General features: G+C 39.1%; 1 protein-coding gene and 1 long non-coding RNA gene across 3 annotated transcripts in view; both read right to left on the bottom strand.

The window, feature by feature from the left end:
• The window catches only part of AFG2A (AFG2 AAA ATPase homolog A), a 167,688-nt gene that overhangs the window by 82,497 nt on the left and 63,546 nt on the right, over positions 1–21,645 (bottom strand). The window contains exon 15 of one of the 2 annotated variants that reach the window (XM_064651471.1): positions 15,753–18,887. The exons of the other annotated variant lie outside the window; for it this stretch is intronic. Within the exon in view, the coding sequence (XP_064507541.1) occupies positions 18,864–18,887 (24 nt within the window). The 3' untranslated portion in view covers positions 15,753–18,863. Of the gene's footprint in view, positions 1–15,752; positions 18,888–21,645 lie in introns of those variants that run through there. 2 annotated transcript variants of the gene reach the window in all.
• Positions 7,055–11,824, bottom strand: LOC135412700 (uncharacterized). Its single transcript, XR_010429899.1, has 3 exons — positions 11,734–11,824; positions 8,778–9,001; positions 7,055–8,311 (listed from the first exon to the last, which is right to left on the bottom strand). It is a non-coding gene; the product is annotated as an uncharacterized LOC135412700 (long non-coding RNA).

Here is a 21,645-nt window from a genome sequence, read left to right as displayed (position 1 = left end):
TTCCTTGGAGGATAAAGCCTTTATCTCCACATTTGTTCTTTTCCTGTTAGCTTGAAAAATAAAAGCCAATGCCAGCAGTTCTCCTGACTGCTACTTTGGGAACCGCTGGACAGCTCAGGGACTAGTACGTCTATCAGGAAAATTTTCTTTAAGATAACACAGCTTTTTATGATTAAGTCATAAAGTTTCTGGGCCAAATTCACCCAGTGTAGACCCAGTAAATCCAAAACATCTGGGTGCATAAAACAAAGACTTGAAATTAGCCTTCTGAGTCTGAGAAATACTGATGTGTATCTCCGCATGCTTATGGATCCAAACACTTCAGATAAATTTTTGTAACAACTACAACTCATTTTACAAATTCAGATTGTGGGAACGACTAGATTTTTTCCCCGCTAAATTAAAAAAAAATCAGAAAAAAACAAAACACACACACACAAAAAAAACCCCACCAAGAGCAAAAACTTATTTCTTACTTGTAGTGGGAAACAGTTACTGTTTCTTTCTGCTTAAAGAGAGGTCTGATTCTACCAGAAGCTGACAAGATATAGATTATTTCTCACCGTTGCTGCTCTAATGCTGTAAATGTCATATCCATCAGATTCCTGCCGCAACATCTGTCAAGAACTAAGACATTTCCTAACACGGAACAGGATTTGCTTAGCTGGGCCTTAAGCTAATAGAAGTATTGAATTGTAAACAGGCAGTGCTTTAGGACAAAACATGTCAGAAGAGCAGAATTTAAACAATGACATGTAAGAAAAAATGAAAAACCAATCACTTGCAATTAGACTCAAAACGTGTTTAGCCCCCATTGCCCCCCACCAATAGCTACAATAAAAGTGGCATAAAAGTGCCTCCACAGCAATTGTAAAACGTGACATTTAATAGAGGGGAAGCCTCATTTGGTGCAGTGGGTACAAACAAAGTAAGCCAGAAAAACGTTCCACAACCTAAATAACAGGTTATTTCCTCAACTGCCAATGGAATTTAAAAGTGCCTAAGCATTAGCTATTTCCATAGGACACTTTCTCAGGGTTTCAAGCTACCTGTGATTTCAAAGGAGCTGAGAGACTTATTTATGTAGCGCTAGTCACAGGTTTACATGGAAACTCTTATGTTGGTATTCTTAGGCTGATGTCTAAGAATTCTGTTCTTTAGAACAGTTAATGTGCTTTGGCTAAACTAATACTTTCTTCAATCATTCAGCCTGAGTTCTAACTTTTTTATTTCTGCTGGCCACAAGCAGCAGTAGCAAAAAGATGGGATCCAATTTTCCTTCTTTTTTTTTTTTTTAAATTAAGTACAGCAAATGCTGTACAATCAAGCAGAAAAATAACAGGGCCTTAAATAAAAAATATTACATTTAATACTCCGATTTGAAAGCAAACTAGTAAAAAGTATTCACAAATTGACAATGCTCCTTCCACTCACATTACTTACTGAGTAGATTAGATTAGAAAAATCAATGCTTACTTTAATATTATTATGTTATGACAATATCCAGAAATGCTTCCTCTGTTGGCAAAAATAATGAGATTCCAAAGGACAAATAAATGAAATACAGCTCAATATCTACAGAAGAAATATTGCCATGAAGAAAAGAAAAATCGCATTCTGAGAAGATGCACCCGCAGGTGTGTGGGGCAAACAGCGCCAAATGTCCACATCAGCAGAAAAATGCATCTCAGAAGTCAGCCTAACAGATTAATAGCCATCATCTCAACCATGAAACATGACATTTATTCCTACCAGGTTTTTAAACAGCTGAATATCTCAAGCATGCAAAATTCTGCAAAAGTTACAGTAGCAGTAAATAATAAGTAATGAAGTAAATAAGAAATGGGATGCTTTACAAGGTATCACGTAAAGTGATTTCCATACTTTGGTTTATTTTTGATGCAAGGGTTTAGCTGTCATTTAAAAGTGCTAAAATTAAAACTGTAATTTTGTTCTTCTCCAAGTGTATGCATCCTATAGACCAGGACGGAATCCATGTAACTAATAACGTTCTTTTCCTCATATATACTTTTTCTTATTTCTTTTTCCTCCATCCAGTCCAAGTCCAAGTCTGTGCTCTGTTTCTGCACAGGGGTAGCTGTATTTTCCTTTCCTGACAAATACACTGGTTCCATTAACACTTGCAGAGCAAGTACAACAGTCTTCTGTGTACCTTTATAACACTCATTGTCCATAAGCACTTGTGGAATTAAACAGTGAACTTTACCCTCAGGGCTGTATCCGACTGGAAGGCAGCGACTGGATACAGAATGTTTCTGCAAACAGGTCAATCAGGAAGGTTAAGAGAGCAGACAAAAAAACCCCAGATAGCACAGAATAACTCTGCAACCCTGCTGCCAACTTGCAGGAAACCCACAGTATATTTTAAAGGATGTCGTTATTTAAATCTCTCGATGCTCGCCCGTCAAAACAGGCAACCCCGTTTCTATGGCAACGAAAGCAACGCCGCTACCCACTTGTGCCATCACGAGTCCCTTTCGTGTCTCCCTTTGTTGTAACTTGAATTCCCTGGGTATTGCAGGGAGGGGGAAGGAGAAGCGGGGTGGCATCATGGTTTTTGTTACTGAAAAAACCACTTATCCATTTCAGAAAAGGATCTGAACAGTCAAAAGACACCGATAATGGGAATTCAAACCATAAGGACTTTGCTTTAATGGGCAGAAGGGAGAAGCAAGGAAGAAGTCATAAATAGTAGAAATTAGGAGGATAAGGAAAAAACCTCACCAAAAGAGTTTCAGGAAAAAAAACCAGAAAGATTTTATATATATTACAGCAACTGTCAGTTCAAAGCAAGAAATATCAGGAAAGGGAAACCTGTGAAGGAAGTGCAGAGGTGGGAAAGAGGCAAGAGTCAGTCAAGATACACAACTGAAAAAAATTCTGGGAGTGGGCAAACGGAATCAGAGAAAAATAAAACTTAGTAAAATACCTGAAAGTCTTGACGTTTGGAACAAGATACTAAAAAACAAAACCAAATAAATAACAATAAACAAACAAACACAAATCCTAACAGAGATCAGTCTTCGGCTTCCTGAATTGTGTTTTGCCAAGTTGTGAGACCATTGACATATTTTTGTCTGGTTTGACCAGGAAATTAGGTGTATGTCATATCCAAGGCTACCTGAGCCAATGCCATCGCCACGTGAACTACTCAGTGTCCAGACTGGCACTGACTCCAGTTAAGGTTTTATCCTTGCTGATGGGGCATAATATTTCTTCCCTGCAGTGGGTTCTATGGTGCTTAATACACCAGCAGTTCAGCTACAGCCCTCCTAATATTCAGCAGAAGTCAGACAACCAGCAGACATACAAATTTATCAGAAGCTTCATTAGTTCTGCAGCTTTGAGGAGGAGTTTGTTTTAGCTCTAGGAGGAAAGGATGCTGATGTGAAAAAGCTTTGTTATAAGAACAAAATTATAATTCAATGCATACTGAATTATTTTCAATATGCATATTTTCAATTTATGATGTATTTTCACTCTTTGAGAATAACTATTTTGACTCAGTACATCTCTTGTCACTAGTCAATTTACAAAACCTCAGACAGTAAATGCCTACTGGAAAAGGGGCAGAATCAGAGAAGTCATATACAAAGCAAAGACTTGAAAAGGAAAATACAATACAATTGGAAACATCCAGGTGTTTGATTTCACCAGAAGTGACAAAAATTAGAGGTAGCTGACATGAACAGGAAGGGTGGGACACACTAAGATGGAGAAATACAGTGCCAGGGAAAAGACAAGAGAAGAAGAACAAAAAGAGAGGGAGGAAAAGCAGGCAAAAAACTTGAAAGCATGAAGTCAACAAAATGAAGAAAGGTCAAGCTGGGAGCAATGAGAAATTCAGCCATTGAATAGGCCAGTGTTCACAAAAGGAGCAAGTCAGAAGGAAAAGCATCATTAGTGGTGGAAAAGGGCAAGTTGTGGTTCAGAGAAAAACAATTGAGAAAGATTTGGAGGCGCAGGGGGGGAAACCCACACAGAGTTTGGTAAAGACTAACTCAAGTGAATGAACTGAAAGAGCAAACAGGAGACGCCGTCCAGAGAACAGCAAGATGGCTCCAAAAGGAAAAAAACCACAGCTTCCAGAGACACTGGAATCTAGCTGGTTTTGACCTTGGAAATGAAGAACTTGTTTGGCATATTTGAGAAGAGTCTCAGATAACTTGAGGCGTTCAAGTACAACTTGACCTCTTTTAACAGGACAAAACGACATTGTCCAATTTTTTTTCAAACTTACAAGAAGACGAAGTGTAAAGACAGACTATGAAAGAAATTAGTTTTGAAATAAATAAAAGTATTTATGAACTGTGTATCTTCACCATTATTGTTAGCATCTCTAATGTTTCTAAAAGAATTCTGCCACTCCACTGCTTTTTGCTTTGCAAGTAAATGTATCGATACAGACCATAAACAGGAAAACAAATAGATTTTGAGTATGTGGGGTAAAGGTGAGAACAACAACAATTATATAATGTGATTACATTTATACATACATGAAAATGCAGTCTCTGAATTACAGAACACATGGAAATTCAGCATTCTGTCTGAGAAATGAAAGAATATGTCCTTTCACCAGCCAACAGACACCTGATATGATGGTTCTGAAAGGACAATGCAATACCAACATCAGTCTTCACTACCTCATGTCCAGATTGCTACAGTCATCCAAAAAGCAGTTTGTCTCTCTCTCTCCAACAGGACACAGGAAAAGCAATATCTCTTATGAATCAGCTGACAAAGGAGAAAAAGAAGGTTCCTGGCAAACACACCACTCTCTAGATCAAGGTAACACATGCCTGAAACGTCTTCCATTTGTTTAATGTATTTATCTCCAGGCCTGGCCTTTCTTACAGACCCAGACACGATGACCATAACAATACCATAACAACACAGGGCATAACAGTAATTAATCTCCTCCAATAAATTGCAGTCTTCTGTCCTGCATTTGGGATTATAACAATTCGTCGTCTTATCACTGGAAACTGGTATCTTCTGGAAGAAAGAAAATAAAGTAAGAAGTACCAGTTCACAGCAGTCCTTACATCACGAACAACATGTTGAGAAGTGAAACTGCTCCTAAACACCACTGAATCTCTTGTGTGTCACCGTACTCCTATTTCACAGAAACCTGATGAACTACCTAAACAGGCTTTGGAGGCACAGGCAAAACTGAGAAAACACATGTGTTACTCCCCAGAACAAAATGTTTAGTTAGCTGCAAAAGAGGCCAGCTGTAAAATTCTAATCCAACTGGTTCAGATATATCTTTTACACTACTTCAGGAGTATTTCTTTATATTAGTGTATTGAACACACATAATTAAGATAACCAAAAGGAAAAAAAGCAGATACTAAAATAACTAACTTGCTAAATATAAGGTGGAGTAGCTGAGGAGCTTCTTTAAAAAGAGCTGCAATAACAAGTTTGCAGCTAAGGTCTAATTAATATTTTTACTTTCTTTTTTGTCTGTGAACTTCAACATGGCACCAAACCGTGTTTAAATTACAACCTGCTGCCATTTAGGTGAGCTTTCATCCTGGTAAGCTGCACAGCGGACACAAAGCCCTTGTGAGGATTTCACTTCACTATGAATTAGTGTCTAACATTGAGAACGCCTTTCATCATCGGCTTGTATTGCCTTCAGGTGCCTATAAATTCCTCTCAGTCTTTATGTAGCACTTGTCTATCAGACCATGTCATCAATTTTACTGCAGGCAAGAGGCAGACACACCTCTTCCTGAGACACAGACAACACAACAATTACCACAGCCACTCTTGCATTATCGTTTCATATCAGCTCATTGCCAACTGCTAATCACCCACGACTCCCTATGGAAAACACATCACACTTTCCAGGCTCTCTTTACCTCACTGGCACTGACACCTGTAAGGTTAAAATGGTCTCATCATTGACTGTGCCAATCCTGCATGAAAAAATCCCAGACACTGCATGCCATCTGAATAGAAATGAATACTCATAAAAGTATATAGGTACTTTCAAGTTTTTAACCGAGTCTGTGCTGCACTTGTGTGTAAAGTAAGTTATTTTGTAAAAAAAGAGCTGAGGTGAAATTATGTCTTCTGCATGTTAAAAAAATAGTACATGAGCACACCTATCCCTCCAGGGACAAGGCAACTCAAGAGATGGAAGGGTCACCAAGTTACTCTTACCTGTGATCAGGAGAAATCTAAAGCTGTAACCATCACCTTGTAGCTGTTTGGTTAAATGTGCCAGTGCTCAGCTACCATGAATGGTTGTTCACTCACACCATCCCTGACATCAACCAACTGTGAGATTCCTCACTTAGACACAACAATCAGAGAAGAAGAATCAACCAAAGCATTTTCTGCCTGAAGATTATCATCCTTCACCTAAGTTCACATTTGAGGGCCTAACTGTGAACCCAGTTAAAATCTGCAGTTTGAAACAATGAAAAGCTCTTACAGTTACTGAGTCTCAGCAAAGTTCCTCCCCTTCCTCTGAAGCACGGTGATCGACCTCATCAGTCCCAACCTACTGCAATCAAGCCCAAGTAAAATGAGTTCAGGTAAACCACCTTCATGGCTCAAGCTATGATCCTTGTTTTGGCACAGGAGAACCACCCACACATAATTCAGTTACTTCATCTCAGCAGGAGCTCCTAGCTCAGGGGTAGGAAAGTCACTCGACCTGGTAACTCCATGGCTTGTGATTGCCAACCCATCCTCTCATGACATTGCTGTAGCCATGAGATGCAGCCACTTCGTGCAGCCAAGCACCTTTTTTTTCCCCTGTATCACGTAGTATTTCAAGGTACTGAGTTCAATGCAGCCCACTTCTCTCTCTCATTTCAGTAGGGACTGTGTCCCCCGCAGAGACGGAGCATCCTGCTGCCTTCCCACCTCCCAAAGAGCACACCCCAGCAGCCATTCCTCTCCAGGTTCCCACTGCACGAGGGAACAAATGCACACCATCAAATTATTCTTATGAAGCAATTCAGTCTCCAAACTGCAAAATCTCACCTAAATGTGTATTTTGCTTGTCACTCCTTTTTATTCTGTTTTCATAGGAAGGAAGTAACGATAAACAAATTACTGCATGCGAGCTCTGGCAGGCGGTTTCAAAGCTATTGACAAAAACCAGTCTATTCACTGCAAGCGTCCTACTTTTACAGTCTCTCTGATCAGGATGCAGAGGACTAATTCAATAGTTCCCAATGGAAAAATACCTAGTGGGCGTGTTTGATTTCCAGAGACAATGGTTTGCCATGTGGAGCTTTTCTCTACCTCCATCCCTCCATTCCCCCACCTTTATTTTTCCTTTTCTTTTTTTTTTTTTTTTTAAGATCTGAAGAATTTGCTCTGAAACACCATTGTAATACTTCACTTCCACAAAACCGACTTAGAAAAAAAAAAAAAAGAAGAGAAAGAAAAAAGATGTGGGAGGGGAAGAAGCTTTTCAGTAAGGCTGGGATCTCACTATTTAACCAGGGCAGGCTGCTTCCCACCGACAAGTCCACATTATGGGGACTACACATGGTAGTGAATGTCAAAAAAAACCCCTGTAAATCAATTCAAAGAGAGTCAGGTCAAACACAGCACTCTGAATTTAAGTATTTCAAATTCCATTCTGGAGTAACAGGGTAAATACAGCAGACCATGCAATAAATGCTGCTGAGTTCACAGCAATCCATGTGCTAACTGAAGACCAACTCCCAGGCATTAGCAAGTCCATTTGCTCCCTGCTCTTCAAACTATGACAAGGCTTTTATACATAGGCCACCAGGCACATAAAAAGAACATGTGAAAACTCATGGCAAAGATCACATCTTCCAGTGTTTGGGTCTCACAATAGCACTGACCACAATTACAATTTCAGTGCCATTCACAGGCCTCTGACAAAGCAAAATTTCCATGTTTTACGCTAAACTATTCCAGTCACGGATTAGAATCTCATCAAAACAGCACCCCCATTGTCCTCTTTACCAGCATTGTTTGTTAGGAATGGAAGAACTATCCACTGCAGTTTATTTATCAATATTTCCCTTTGACTCCCAGAGGCATGCGCTTGCTCTCCTTTGTAACTGAATTTAATTGATGTAGTAGCCTGAGATTTAAGACATATTCCAGCTCTGAGCCCAAATCAGAAGGCCTCTCTCATGTTTCTGAAAGCCATTCAGTTCATTTGTTTGTTTTGAGTTTTGTTTGGATTTTTTTTCTCCTCCCTTCTTCCTCTTCTACAGCACTTTGATGCTCTTCCAATCAAAGCCATAGCCTGTCCCTTTCTTGGCTCTCCAGGACACATTCTCTGAAAGGTGTCAACATCTGAGTGTCAACCACCAGCCTTTATACTTTGTGTTTACAGTTTACCAGAACCAAGCTGTTAAATCCCTTCATATTCTAAGCATACAGAACAAAAAATTTAGAACTTTAAACTTTAGTTCATTCTCCCAAATCTAAGGTGATACGGCACATTCAGAGGGGTGGTGGTTATGCAGGTACTTCCATAGCATTACTTGTGGGATATCAGACAATGTTACGAGGGCGAAAAGCTGTTCTGGCTGTATAGGATTCATGGGAACACACATGGGAACACACCAGCATATGGGCCTGAAAAATGGCCTTTATTCAACTACATATGTAGAGATTCTACAAAGGGAAAATACTCCTTTTCTATTTAAGATTTCTAATGACCTGTGACACAGAAGAAAAAAGATGTCATGTGGCAAAAATATATTATCTATCAGCATTAGGTGTAATATAGAATAAGCTACCTGCCATTTTGAACTTTATCTTTCCCTCAGTTTGGAAACCTGTGGAGGCACTCCAATGTACTGCACCTCTACTGATCACTGGATTCATGGAGCACAGGACTGGTGGGCGCTCAGGATTGCTGCTTCCTTGATCTTAAAGAAGGTCACACATCATTTTCAGAAAAATAGCTTCACTTGATCTTGGTCTCTCTCTTCACATTAGCTAAAGCAGACATGGGGTTTCACTACCAGAAAAAAAAAAAAGCCATGTGCCACACTATTTTCAGAATGGTTTTTACATCCACTTTGCTGAGAAGTCCAAAGTTCAGAGCTCTCTCAATCCCCTTTGTCTTTGTCCCCCAAACACACACATATATGCACATCATTAGAGGACTTTTTCCACTTTTGCAGCTTTTCTTCGTTTCAACAACAATCTGGATGGAGAAATAACAAAACCTACTACTCCTTCCCCACTCCTCCCCCCTGAATGATCTGCTTTTAATCACGACTAACATTTAAAACAGACATTAGAAAGGAGAGGCTACCCCTTTATAATTACGGAGCTTGATAATTACCTGGTGACTTGTAACAGACCCATTCTCAATGCATCTTCCTTCCTCTCTCCCTTGATAATGTAATCTAATCTCTTGGCTATGCTTTCATCTGGCATCCAATGCTGCACGTTGTTTATCAAACAACAATCTTTTCTTAGGTAATGACAGAACAAAGGCAAGGAAGAGCAACTATGGTAATACTACAGCACTTACCACTTCAAAAGTAACTGAATCGGTATAATTTACATTGCCTGGGTGCTTTTTTCCTTCTTTTCAATACAATATTATCTCCTCTGTGCAAGACCACGACTTACCTCCACCCTTTTATTGGACATTCTCTGTATTTACACATTGCAGAAGCTATTGTGCAAAATGTCAACAGTGGAAGTCAGAATGAAAAACAAATACAGAAAGCTGAGATATTTCATATATATATCTTCATATTTGAAAGGACAAGCATTTTCTATGACAAGAAAACCATGTGCCTCATGTTACTGGACTATCACAAAATCTTTGCAATAATGTGCATGACTATTTGTCTTTAAGCACAGATTTTAGTCTCTCAATAGCTCATTCAGAAATTCTGACAAGACTCTAAACATAAGTTAAATTTCTCAAACTTCTGCTAACTCAATGTTGAAGACAGGTCAGGTTGCAGAAGTTTTTGCTTTGGGTTTTCTGAGGCCAATGATCCTGTTTCCTAAAGATGCCTGTACTCCGTATTCCCTGTGTGCCTTGACTTCAGTAGTTCCTCACATTCACAAATCAAAACATAATGATCTCTGCAACATCCCACCTGTGCTATAATTCTGATGTAATGAAGAACAAGAGCCCAAAACCCCTGATATTTTGACAGTTCACAACTACAAGGACAACCAAGGGTACCACGGTAGTAAAACTAAACCTGCCATCAGCAATGAGCAGTTTGGTATCAAAATCAGAGTGAAAACAGCTGGGTTCATCTGTATAAATGGTATCTGCAGAGCCAAGATAGCACTAATCACTGAATCCCAAGCCTGATCACTGTTATCAGGTGTCATTTGCCACGGAAAAATGCAAAACAATTATAAAATAGACCTGGGTGAAGGAAGAGATAGATGAGTATGAGGTATAGAGATACACAGTAATGTGATAATCTGAGCTTTAAGATTTTTATAGCAAAAGAAGCTGAATAGATGCATTATTATAAAAGAAAGCCCTCAAGTACCACTCTCAGAGTCACATCATATAAATCCTTGTTTTTATGACTCATTACCAAAGCATAATGGTTTTATGGTGCATGACACTGGCCCAAACTATTACTGTTATTAAGATAATGACAATGCACTTCCCCTGCTCACTTTCCATGTGATTTGAACAGGTTGAGGGAGAAGTTCCATCTTCCCTAAGCATAAGTCGAAACACGCAGCTCTGGTGATATTCTCCAAAGACACAGCATAACCACCTACTTAAACAGGTATGAACCAATGAAGGACTGAGGTTAATAAGTCAAAAACCACAGAAAACTGTGGTTGTGTGGGTGTGAGGATGCTGCCAAGCTGTGATGCTCTTACAGTCTCTGATTGAAAACACTGTCCTGGAACAGGTAAACCTGGTCAAGGCCAGACCTAAAGGTAGGTGAAATGGGTAACAGCATTGCAAATCAAATGTGAGATTGGGATATTCTTCCATAATTCATCAGGTAAGACACCCATTCCCTTAAGCACTGAGTTACCTAATGACACTAACTTAAGCAATAATATTTAAAAAAAAAAAAAAGAAAGAAAAAAGGTTCAAAATTTTTTCATGAGGACTCTTTGCTTACTTCATGATGCCAAAAGAAAACAAAGAGTTGTGAAAAAAGGAATTATTATCCTTCGTCACAATATGACTTCAGAGGCCTTTATAAGAATGGTCTTTCCAGGCATTTGCATAGTCATAAGGAAGCTCATGAGGACAGGCCAAAAAGACAGGTCAAAGCTCTGCTGACAGAACAGAACACTGTTCTGATTTTCCAGAGAGAGGAAAGGCTTAAGCATCCAGTTATCCAACTGAATTAATACTTAAATAAATAACTCACAGAACATATTTTTCGTTGATGGCAATTTTTGCAAAAACCCAAAGCACTGGAGATAGGAACGTGTAATAAAACATTTTGTAAGAGTTTTTTTGTGATCAACAAAGTCATGTCTCAAGCAGGTAAAGATCGAGCTACAGAACTGTGATTCTTTAACGATTCTGATTTCTTTAATGCCAGTGCTCAACCCCAGAGCTTTTCCTGCCTGGAGGCCACACTGCCTCTGGCGATCCTGTGAGCCAAACAGGGCTCTGAGCTCCCCTCATGCGCAAAGGAAGTTGTTAGGACACAGAACAGGTGTGGAGCATTGGCTCAACAGCCACACATGACTTCTCATTACAGACCTATCACTTATGGGACCACTTACACTGTCTTCTGCCACGAGGTTCAGCTGGAGGTGGAAGAAGCTGTGCCACATCCCATCAGTCCGGCAGCGTGCACACATAACCTGTCTCCTTGCATTTGTTATATGAAGAGACCCTATACGTGCTGTCCTTCCCCATGCTTTCCTGCTCTGGCCTCTTCTGCTCAAAAGCAGAGGGAAAAGAGGAAAAAAAAAGGTCACTCTGAGAAGCTTTTAAATAAGCAGGATAGATCTCAACCAAAGGAAAAGTTTCATTAGCACGCTAACTATTTAATTTCCTCCCAATCACTCGTGTAGCAGCAGTGAATAATTAGATGGATTAGGTTGTTTCTAATGGTATTTATTTTTAAGTGGTTACACTATGCAGTAATTTGGCCTTCACATCTTTGCACCCGAACCTTTCTGTAGCATCCTCTCACAGCAATTCCATTTATATCCCACCCGGCAAAATACTAAGAAGATGCCCAGGTTAATTCAAAACCATTTAATTCAGGTACCAGTCACACAGTTTGATTAATCCGACCCTCAGACTAAATACATTTCTCCACATCACGTGGAGAGCAGCACTTCTGTTTTTGCCACGGTACTGTTTCCCAGTACCTGCTGTGGGTCATTCAAATCCAGTTTATCTCTGGGCAACTCCATGCCAGGTCAGACCAACACACTGATTGTCCTGCTTTTGAAGTCAGCTGCTTCTCCAATTGAAAAGTGCTTCTCACACTAGTGCAGATAACAAAATAGTTTACTCAAGGAGCGCTGCCAAACCATCTGGCTCTCAAAAATGCTGCAATTATTTAATAAGTACCCAGCCCTTGTTCAATGAACACTGGCTATTACTGATAAAAAGCTCAGTTTTGGAGCAGTTGCAACTGTTAAAATATTTCTGCACCTAAACCCCAGGCATTTCAGCAGCCCCAGCTTCTGTTCAGTCCTGGGCAGAGTTGATGAGGGTGGGAAGGCAGGAGACACTCTGCAAGGGCTCTGCAGCTGCAGAGGCAAAGTGGAGGGAGGAGGGGAACCCAGAGCACATCTGCAGCTCCCTTCCATAATTCCGTAGTTAAAGAAGTCTCTTAGTGATGAAACAATTTCCACAAACGTCACAAATCCAGCAAATTACCTCTATTCCTCACAAACTATGCCACTGCCAATAACTCTTGGTAAGCACAAAGGTTCACAAATCTGCAATATTATTGGATAGCTCTTGTAAAAAAGACAACCCAGGAGTGAATTACAGATTTATTAAACACTGATTACCCCAGTCTATAAGAAAACTGCCATATCTAACCTTCCCATTGCTGTTTCCCACCTTTCTTGCCTCTTGCAATAAAATCTTAGCACAGTTACTACATCTATTTTACTAGAAAAGAGTCATGCTTTGATTTTACAACAAGAGAACATTTATCAGTCAAAGTGTGATGTTTTAAAATATTAAAATTGTGGTTATTCTCTTAGTTTTCTAAGAAAGTACTGTAACAGCTGAATAAGGAAAGGTTATTTTAACCTCCAAAGACTATTTTTCCTTTTTTTCTCCCAAAAATTGTCTGGAGCCAGACAACACAAGGCTGCTGTGCCCTGGGCTAGAATGGAAGGGGGGGGATGATAGGAGGGGGGTGCCTGTTTACAATTACTCCATTCCTGTTTTTAATTAATCTTTCTGAATGACCACTAAGTGCTGGTTTTGTTCTTTGGAACAAGGGAGCTATTACTGGAGGACTAAAAAAAGGAAGGAAAAGGGAAAGCAAACGGAAAGCTGCCAAACTCGAAGGCGTTTCAAACATTTCAGCTGGATGTCCCAGAGGTGATCTGCTCCACAGGCACTGTCCCTACACATTTGCAGCCTCTTCTCTTCCTCTTCCTTGACATGCCAAAATGAAACAGCTGAGACAAGGGGGAACAAGAGATAGTCAGAGCTAAAGTCAAACTGAACAGAAAGCTACTAAAATATGAAGGATTACATTATTCAAATCTGAGTAATTAGAGCTTAATCACTTATCTAAACGTGGCTCCTACTGCCACTTGCAAGCCAGACTTCCAGAACCACATAAGGTGCCATGTTCAGGAAGAAGGGATGGGTCACACTGTTTTTGCACCATCATCTGCCATCTCGGCACACCATCTGAAAATTGCCCTCCTCCAGAATCTCCCATTCCAGACAGATACCACTAAGCCAAAAAAAAAAAAAATCACTGAGAAAACTGGCTTTCTGGTTTTTTTTTTTCCTAGGCTGGCAAGGTTGCAAAGCATCAGACCTTATTCTTCAAGATCAGGCTGAATGGGACTCTGAGTAACCTGGTCTAGAAAGGTGTCTGTGCCTATGGCAGGGTAGTTGAAACTAGATGGTCTTTAAGGTCCCTTCCAACCCATTCTATGATTCTGTGATTATTCCAGGAACTTGACAAGCAGAAAATGTATTTTATATTTAGTTCTTACTGCATCTTACTTAAATACTGTCATTTCTTACAAGCAAATTTTAATAAGGGGCAGGATGTCTCATGATTAACCAAAATGTATCATAAGGACAACCAACACATTTCCATTCTACAAAGTCGTTTCAAGAAATTACACAGTACAGACATATAAAAGTGGCACTACATGGTTTGTTTTGTGTGGTGCATTGCTCTATGACTTGCTAAATGGCAGCCCATTTATAAAGCTGGCTGGGGGTGGACAGTTTCAGTTAGTTAACTGTTCATCATTTGTGACCTTTGTTTATTTACAAAAGGTACTGGTCCACTACTGTGCATCAAACTATTCAAGCTGCACAGCGATGTTATAAGATCAGGGCTGTGATCTCACGTGTCTGTAGTGCTGTTCCTTATTGCACTATTTCCAGCATCTTCAAAAGCTGTCAAACAGATCTGGGCATGTAAAAACATAAGTTGTACATGTCTATACTCTATAGAGGTATTTGCACCTACTAACATGTTAATATTCACCTGCTGCACACTGGGCATAGCTTTGCATTGCTTTTCTCCTTGCCTATAAAAGTTCTTATTTTTACCCCTTTTAATTGCCAGTGTGGTGACAAATCAACAAAAAGGTTTCAGTTTACCTTCAGAGTAAAGTGTTGGATTTTTAAAAATGCATTATAATATTATTTCTACTTCTGTGAGAAGTAGCAACGCAAAGGAAAGTTTTCCTTGAACACAATTAACTGGCACACACATATGGGATTCCTATCCTATAAAAGTGAAACGATATATATTATTTCACATATTGATTAATCCCACGTGTCTTTGTTACAGCTCACCATGAAGGATTTGGCAATATTTTTGCAGCCAACACAATAAAACCAATAATAAAAATAAAATAATAATAAAAAAGCTTGCAACAACATATTCTCTCATAAAGAACTGTATAAAGCAAAAAACTGCTCTAAACTAGAAAATAAGCAGCCGTTATTATACAAAACCTACCTATTTTAATGTGTCATTTCACACGTACCTTTGACAGAGAGGTTGTTGTCAGAGAAGAAACCTTACTTGGTACTTTCCATCCTTCAAGCTGAGCATGTACTTACAGACTCAGAACCACCATGACTCATCTGACAAGAAGCTGCATTTCCTTTACACTTTTATGTGCGGTGATCACGTTTTATCTTTCAGGTTCCCTGCAATGGTGGCTGGAATGCACATTTTCCCTGCAAGGCAGCTTATGACTCAATCAGGATGGGTAAATTACCACACATTTACTGCAGCAAATAAAGAAGAATGTGCTGTGCAAAGGAACCACAACACAGACGACCACCTTTGCTGCTCTTTGTGTATCAAAATCTTCAGCTTCCACTTGCTGAGGCTCCTCCAAACTCCAGGAAGCAGTGAGTGACTAATACAATCAATTGTAAGGACTTAACATTCATTTTGAAACATAGACATGACAAAACACATTTATAGAATATTTCTTCTTAAAATCTGGATAACTTTATTACCTGAACAAATAGAAAATCCATTGTGCAACCTGGCTAAGATGCTTACCTCGGTGACACTATATGGCAGTGATTACTATGAGCTATGTCTCTCCTTTCTTAGCCCTGTTAGTCACCAGGCAGCCACTCATCCACTCAACAGAAATATCTCCTTCAAGTTACAAGGAATACAAAGGATATTTTTATTCCATCTTCTTTCCCCATTCCCTTTTGCCTTTTTTTTACTCACATGCAGTCAAGTTGAAAACTGTAACAATAAAAGACACATTCCCTTATCTGAAAATTGTTGTCCTCCCTGAACAACTGAGATCTCTGAACCTCCTCCCCAGCACTGTATGGGCACTGACCACATTGTTCCATCCAAGAGCAAAACACTAAACTATTTTTATATCTTCCCTATACTGCTCAGTGTATATCTTAATGCTTTGTTTGTTTTTTTGATTGTTGCTGTGCTCGGAGCAGATATTTTCACTGGCACGGAGCCATCCATAAGTAATCCCTCAAACAAACACTTGGTTCTCGGGAAATCTCTGGCAGGACCCTGTAACATACATACAAAGGAGAACAAAATAAAGCTGCAGCTGCCCATGCAGGTCTGGTGAACTCCCAGCATCAGCCTTTACAACCTTAAAAGTGTCTTTTATCAGATTCTATGTATGTTTTATTTTTGAAGCTTTAAAGAAGACCTATCCACAAGGAAAAGCAGAGAGTCTATCACGTGGCACACTGCTGACAGAGCAGCAACTCTGGGCCCTCACCTCTTAGGGCTGGCAGGGACAGGTTATTTCCCATATGGTGCCCGATGTAACATGGTCCTGGTCAATCACCAGGGCTCCAAGGAGCCTTTCTGCTTTTACTACTAAAATAGCCAATCCACAGCCCAGACACTTTCCATGTGGACGATGAGAATAATTTGTGGTAGCAGAAGGATGTTATTCTGTGCATGGACCAGCCTGAAAACCCTACCACAGATACGTAGCCCACGGATTATGCTGCTCTTTGCAAGGCAGTAGAGAAATCATTTCTTTTAAGAACTTGGCTTCTTTTTCTGGCCCCTAAGGAGGAATGTGGTGCAGTGGTTACCAGCATCACAACCAAACACAGACTTCTCTCAAAGTCTGGGTGACTAAATGGATGCTATTTAAGAGCCCTGGTACAGTTACAATTAGACCTCTGCTTCTCCACAAGCATCTAATGCAACCACAAGCAACATCTCAATCATGTCATCTGCAAGCAGGGTGAGCGCTCCTTGCTTGCCTTCTGTCTGTGGTCCTGTGCCATGACGACCATGAAATGCAGAGAATTTACATTCACTCAAGACACCACTATTTTTGGGATACTTTTGCTCTTTTCTTTGCCACAAAGGACAGTGAAGGGACCTCAGAATTCTTACCTCCTCCCTCTCCCCAAGCCCAAAGTCCAGCTTGCGCTTTGCAAACATCATGGGAAATGAGACTGCAGTTAACACACAACAGACTACCCAAAACACAGAGAAGATGCTTGCAGAATTTTGTGATAAGCTGATTAAATTTGCTGAGCAAATATATCTTCCATGGCCAGATCTAGGTGAATCCTTCCAGGGAAAGCAATCCTCCTGTTTGGATCATCACCAATGCTCCAAAGATGAAGAGCCTGGAGTTTTTCAGAGGCTTGATTTAATCTACACAAATTATTCTTTTTTTTTTTTTTTTTTTTTTAAAACCTCAGAATCATCTGCAACATTGTTATGAAAACTTAAAGAGACAGGTCAGCCCAGAACAAAGAGTGAGCCCAAAATATTTAAGAGCGGTTAATGTTGGACATTATTTCTTTAGTGGTACATAGGTTTTGATACTACACCAGTCAAAGAATTAGAAAGAATTGAGGTTTCTTTTTTTGGCTTTGCTTGGCTCACATAATTCAGGGAAAAGGTACAGCTACATCAGCAGAAAATCTGTACCAGAGTCTTCTGCCAGCTTAGCTAGAGAAATACAGCTCCTGGGGACACTCAGCTACATCAGCACCGTCACAACTGGGCAAACATTGTCAGCAGACCAGACACGAGCAGGATTTCAGGCAGGCAAATCAAAACTGGAGCACAGGGGAGATTTACTGCCAAGTTACTAAAATTTCTGTTAATTCAAGTTTCTGTGTAATTTGCCTTACCTTGCACAAAAGTGCAATGATTGAATATCTTTTCAGTTCAGGGCCTGCACGCACCAACATTGCTGCTGCTGGTAATTGCCAGCTGACATTTCTCTGAGAAGCATATCTTGTATGGAGATTAAAGAGAAAGCAGGAAACAAGGGTATCTTAAAAGGAAATTCCCCACATTTTTTTTCCTCTCAGACTATAAAACAGGACGAAGACGACTTCAGGATTAAACACACGATATCTTTGGGGTGTCATTTACAGATCTGATGAAAACTGAAGTGAAATTGAGATTATGAAAGACACAAGATTTTTTTTTGCAGTATTTTTATCAGAGATTTTAACTGGCATATATGTTAAGCTACAACTAGAAGATTAAATCTGAAGGAGAAAAAATTATCCTCCTGTTGGTTTACTTTTTTCTATGTATTTTGGAATGTAAGAATCCACTTCAGGCATCCTGGAGAGCAGTGGTGTGCCTACATAATATGGTAAAAACTAATTAAAAGGTAAAGAGAACAGAACCAGTGATACAGCCTAGTCTAAATTTTGTGCATCCTAAACAAATATATAATAGATATAAACATTATCAGAGACCTTTCAACCCCTTAAGAGAGGATAAATATTTTCCATTAATTTTAATGTTCATGTAAAACAAGTCCCTATTACCATTATCTCTAATCTTTTTCTCCTTCTCTAGAGACCCCCAAAAAAATTTCAGAACTAACCAGATGGTCAGTAAGCATTAGCAAATGACTTTTGATAATAAAATCTAATTAGTTCTGACCTGATCTCCATTGTGCATTATCAGTTTTGGCCATCATAAGAACTTTGCAGTTCCACAACCACTACAGACAAAACTTGGACACAAAGTCTGGGGAAAACTTTACTCTCTGGGTTCCCCCCGGCCCCCCGATTTTCTGCAAGTGACTTTACAGAGGGCTAAGAGGTATACAAGAAAATGTGTACTTGCATTGTTTATGATGAAGTTTTCACTTTCTTTTAACACTGACACATTGTGCAGATCTGCTTTTCCATGGCAAAGCACTCCAGCCATGGAGAAGATTCCTTGCCAAAGCTACAATTTTCCCTTTGTGGCTTCCTAGAACCAATTCAAGCCAGAATAACATAAAGAAACAAACCCAATGCATAGCTGTCACTTAAAAACATGGATTTTTAAACGGCTTTAGGGGTATCATTTATGAAACACAAAGAGATTTCCTTCTTTAGCAGTGTTCCACAGCACATTACTCTTTCGTGCTTACTCCAAGACAGGAATATACTTGCCTGAAATGTCAGTGAGGTATTTATACAAAGGCAACTCTTCAGAAACCTATTATTGTGAATACAAAACAGGAAGTACAGTAATTCCACCAGTATATGTTAAATAATGCTTAGTATAAACTGTGCTCTTCAATTAATAGGCAGTGTTAATCCCTTTAGGGGAAAGGGAGATGTGAAGTGTGAACTGAAAATACTGACTCATGATAAACCCTTTGAGTGTTTTTCCCACAAGGTTTTATGTTTCACTGGCTTGTTTTGGTTTAGGGCTTTCCCCCCTGCCCCTAATAGCAGAGAGAACACAACAGAGAACAAAATTTGCAATATGCATGAGAAAAAGCAAAGATTGAAGTTTAATGATACATTGTAAAGTGAAAAAACATGAAAATATAATAAAATAATAGTACAATAAATGCATAATGATACTTTGAACTCTGCAACTCCTTTCAGTTCTCATGCTTTCAGCAACTAAGCCTTGGAATAATTGTGTCATATGGAAGGTGCAGCTTTGGAAACTACTCCATCAACTATTTAAGTACAGCTGTACTGGTGTACAAGTGTCACAACTATTTAGAACAGGATGTAAATAAAAAGATCATATAATACTGAATAGTCTTCAGCAACTTACCTAATATTCTACAGAAAAAAAGGAAGCTATGAGTAAAAAATTTTAAAAATATTCTTTTCTTTATAAGCATTAACCACCTTGAATTAGAGAAACACTTCTGATTTTTAAAAAAATCAACTGGTCAATAAAAAAACCATTACTCCATAGTGAGACAGACAGTCCAGGTATAAAATCAAAGCTCTTTCCTCACACATCTTGACTAAGAAAATATTTTTAAGTAGACAGATTTCTAGAACATAAGTGAGAAAAGCTAATCACCAGTTTGCTCTTTTAAAAACATCCACAGATGAAACAAAAAAAAAAATAAATTCAAGAGCTTCCCGAGTCCAAAGACCTGAAGCAAACACCACATGCAAATCCCAGACAGACAGAAATCAAAGCTCCTCTTTTCTAAGGTCTGACAAAGCTGCATCTATCTTCAAATGTGTAAGAATATCTCTTGTGACACAACTCTGTCACACACTCTCTCTTTCCACTTTCTCCTACAGGCACAGAATTTGGAAGTCTCCGTGCAAGCAACAGATGGAACTTTGGTTTGACTGCCATCTGCTGATCCCATGTTTTGGGAACTGAAAAGTCATTTAAAAACATGTGCACAAAACTTTCAAAATGTTCAGTGTTTCTTCTTCCAGTTCTCAGTAATAAAGAAATTAGAGAATTAGAGATAACAGGTATTTATGCTTAAAGAAATTCAGTGAGACTGAGCATCCAGATATTTAGCATCCTTTAGCTAATTTCAGATAAGCAAGCACAGAAAATGCAATAATTTCATGTAAATAAATAAGATGGCTATTGAAACAAAATCATGTACTATCACATTAACATTGTGATAGTAAGAAGCAGAGAATCAGGTATAACAGCTACTCCTAAAAGGAAAGGGAAACACAGTCGAAGCAAGTATTAAAAACCCAAGGAAAATATAGAACAGTAATGGACTACCTTTATGCTCCTCCACAAGGGAGAACATTGCAACAATCCATTTTGCCACAACAGTATTTGATATTATGTATAGTGTTTGTTTCATTTTATCCCAATGAAACACAGAGAGAGAAAAGAAACCAAATTCACCTTCAGGACCCTCACATTTTTCTGTTTCTTTCCTTCAAGGTAGCATCCACCTAACAAGAGCTGAACGGGTTGGTGATGCTGAAATGATGGAATCAAGATGTGAATACAGTTGCACCTACCAGCCTTTCTGGAACAGATAACACTGTGGATGAGGATAGAACTTTAAGTGGGTTTTCTCTACCCACTATGTTTTTATCAGTACAAGGCAGCATTCAGACACACATCCTGACAAAAACAGCTTTGCCTCATGTAAGTGTCTTAAAAAAGATGACACTTGTGCAGGAAGTAATCATCTCAGGGCACTAGGACCACCTGGCTGAGAAAGTACCTGGCTTCTTCTCACTCTCTCCCTCATCCCTGGTGAGGTGGGAAAGCTCTTTTATCCCACAGGTTTTTTTTCTCAGTCTTTCCCTTCAGCAAACCTGTAGCTCTTTCACGCCATTATTACATGAGAAAAGTAGAAAAAACAAGTGATTATATTAAAATAATTATTACTTAAATATATTGTATGAATATGTTGAATGTATGTAAGCAGACAATGTTAAAACCCTCAGGGTTCAGAGTTGCCAAAACAACAATCATTTCAGCCCAGTTTGTATTCATGGTACGTTTCTGCCTAATCAGATATTGAATTTAGTCACCTTTTTCTAGTTCCTAAAATTCCAGTTCTACAAACATTCAAATATATGCTCGGCTTTAAAGTAAAGCTTATACATAAATGATTCCAGTGGTGGAAACAAACGCAATCTTAGGCTTATGGGAAAAGAAAATAGTTATAAAAGTTTGAGCATGGACTGAAAGAGTTCCAGGTTAAGGTCTTTTGTATCAGTATTTTTATGAAAATAAGACCCACATGAATAAAACGTAAAGCCATGGAAATCTT

This window comes from Pseudopipra pipra, chromosome 4, assembly GCF_036250125.1.
Source record: "Pseudopipra pipra isolate bDixPip1 chromosome 4, bDixPip1.hap1, whole genome shotgun sequence".
Lineage (NCBI taxonomy): Eukaryota > Metazoa > Chordata > Aves > Passeriformes > Pipridae > Pseudopipra > Pseudopipra pipra.
This window is presented reverse-complemented; position numbering and strand designations above follow the sequence as displayed.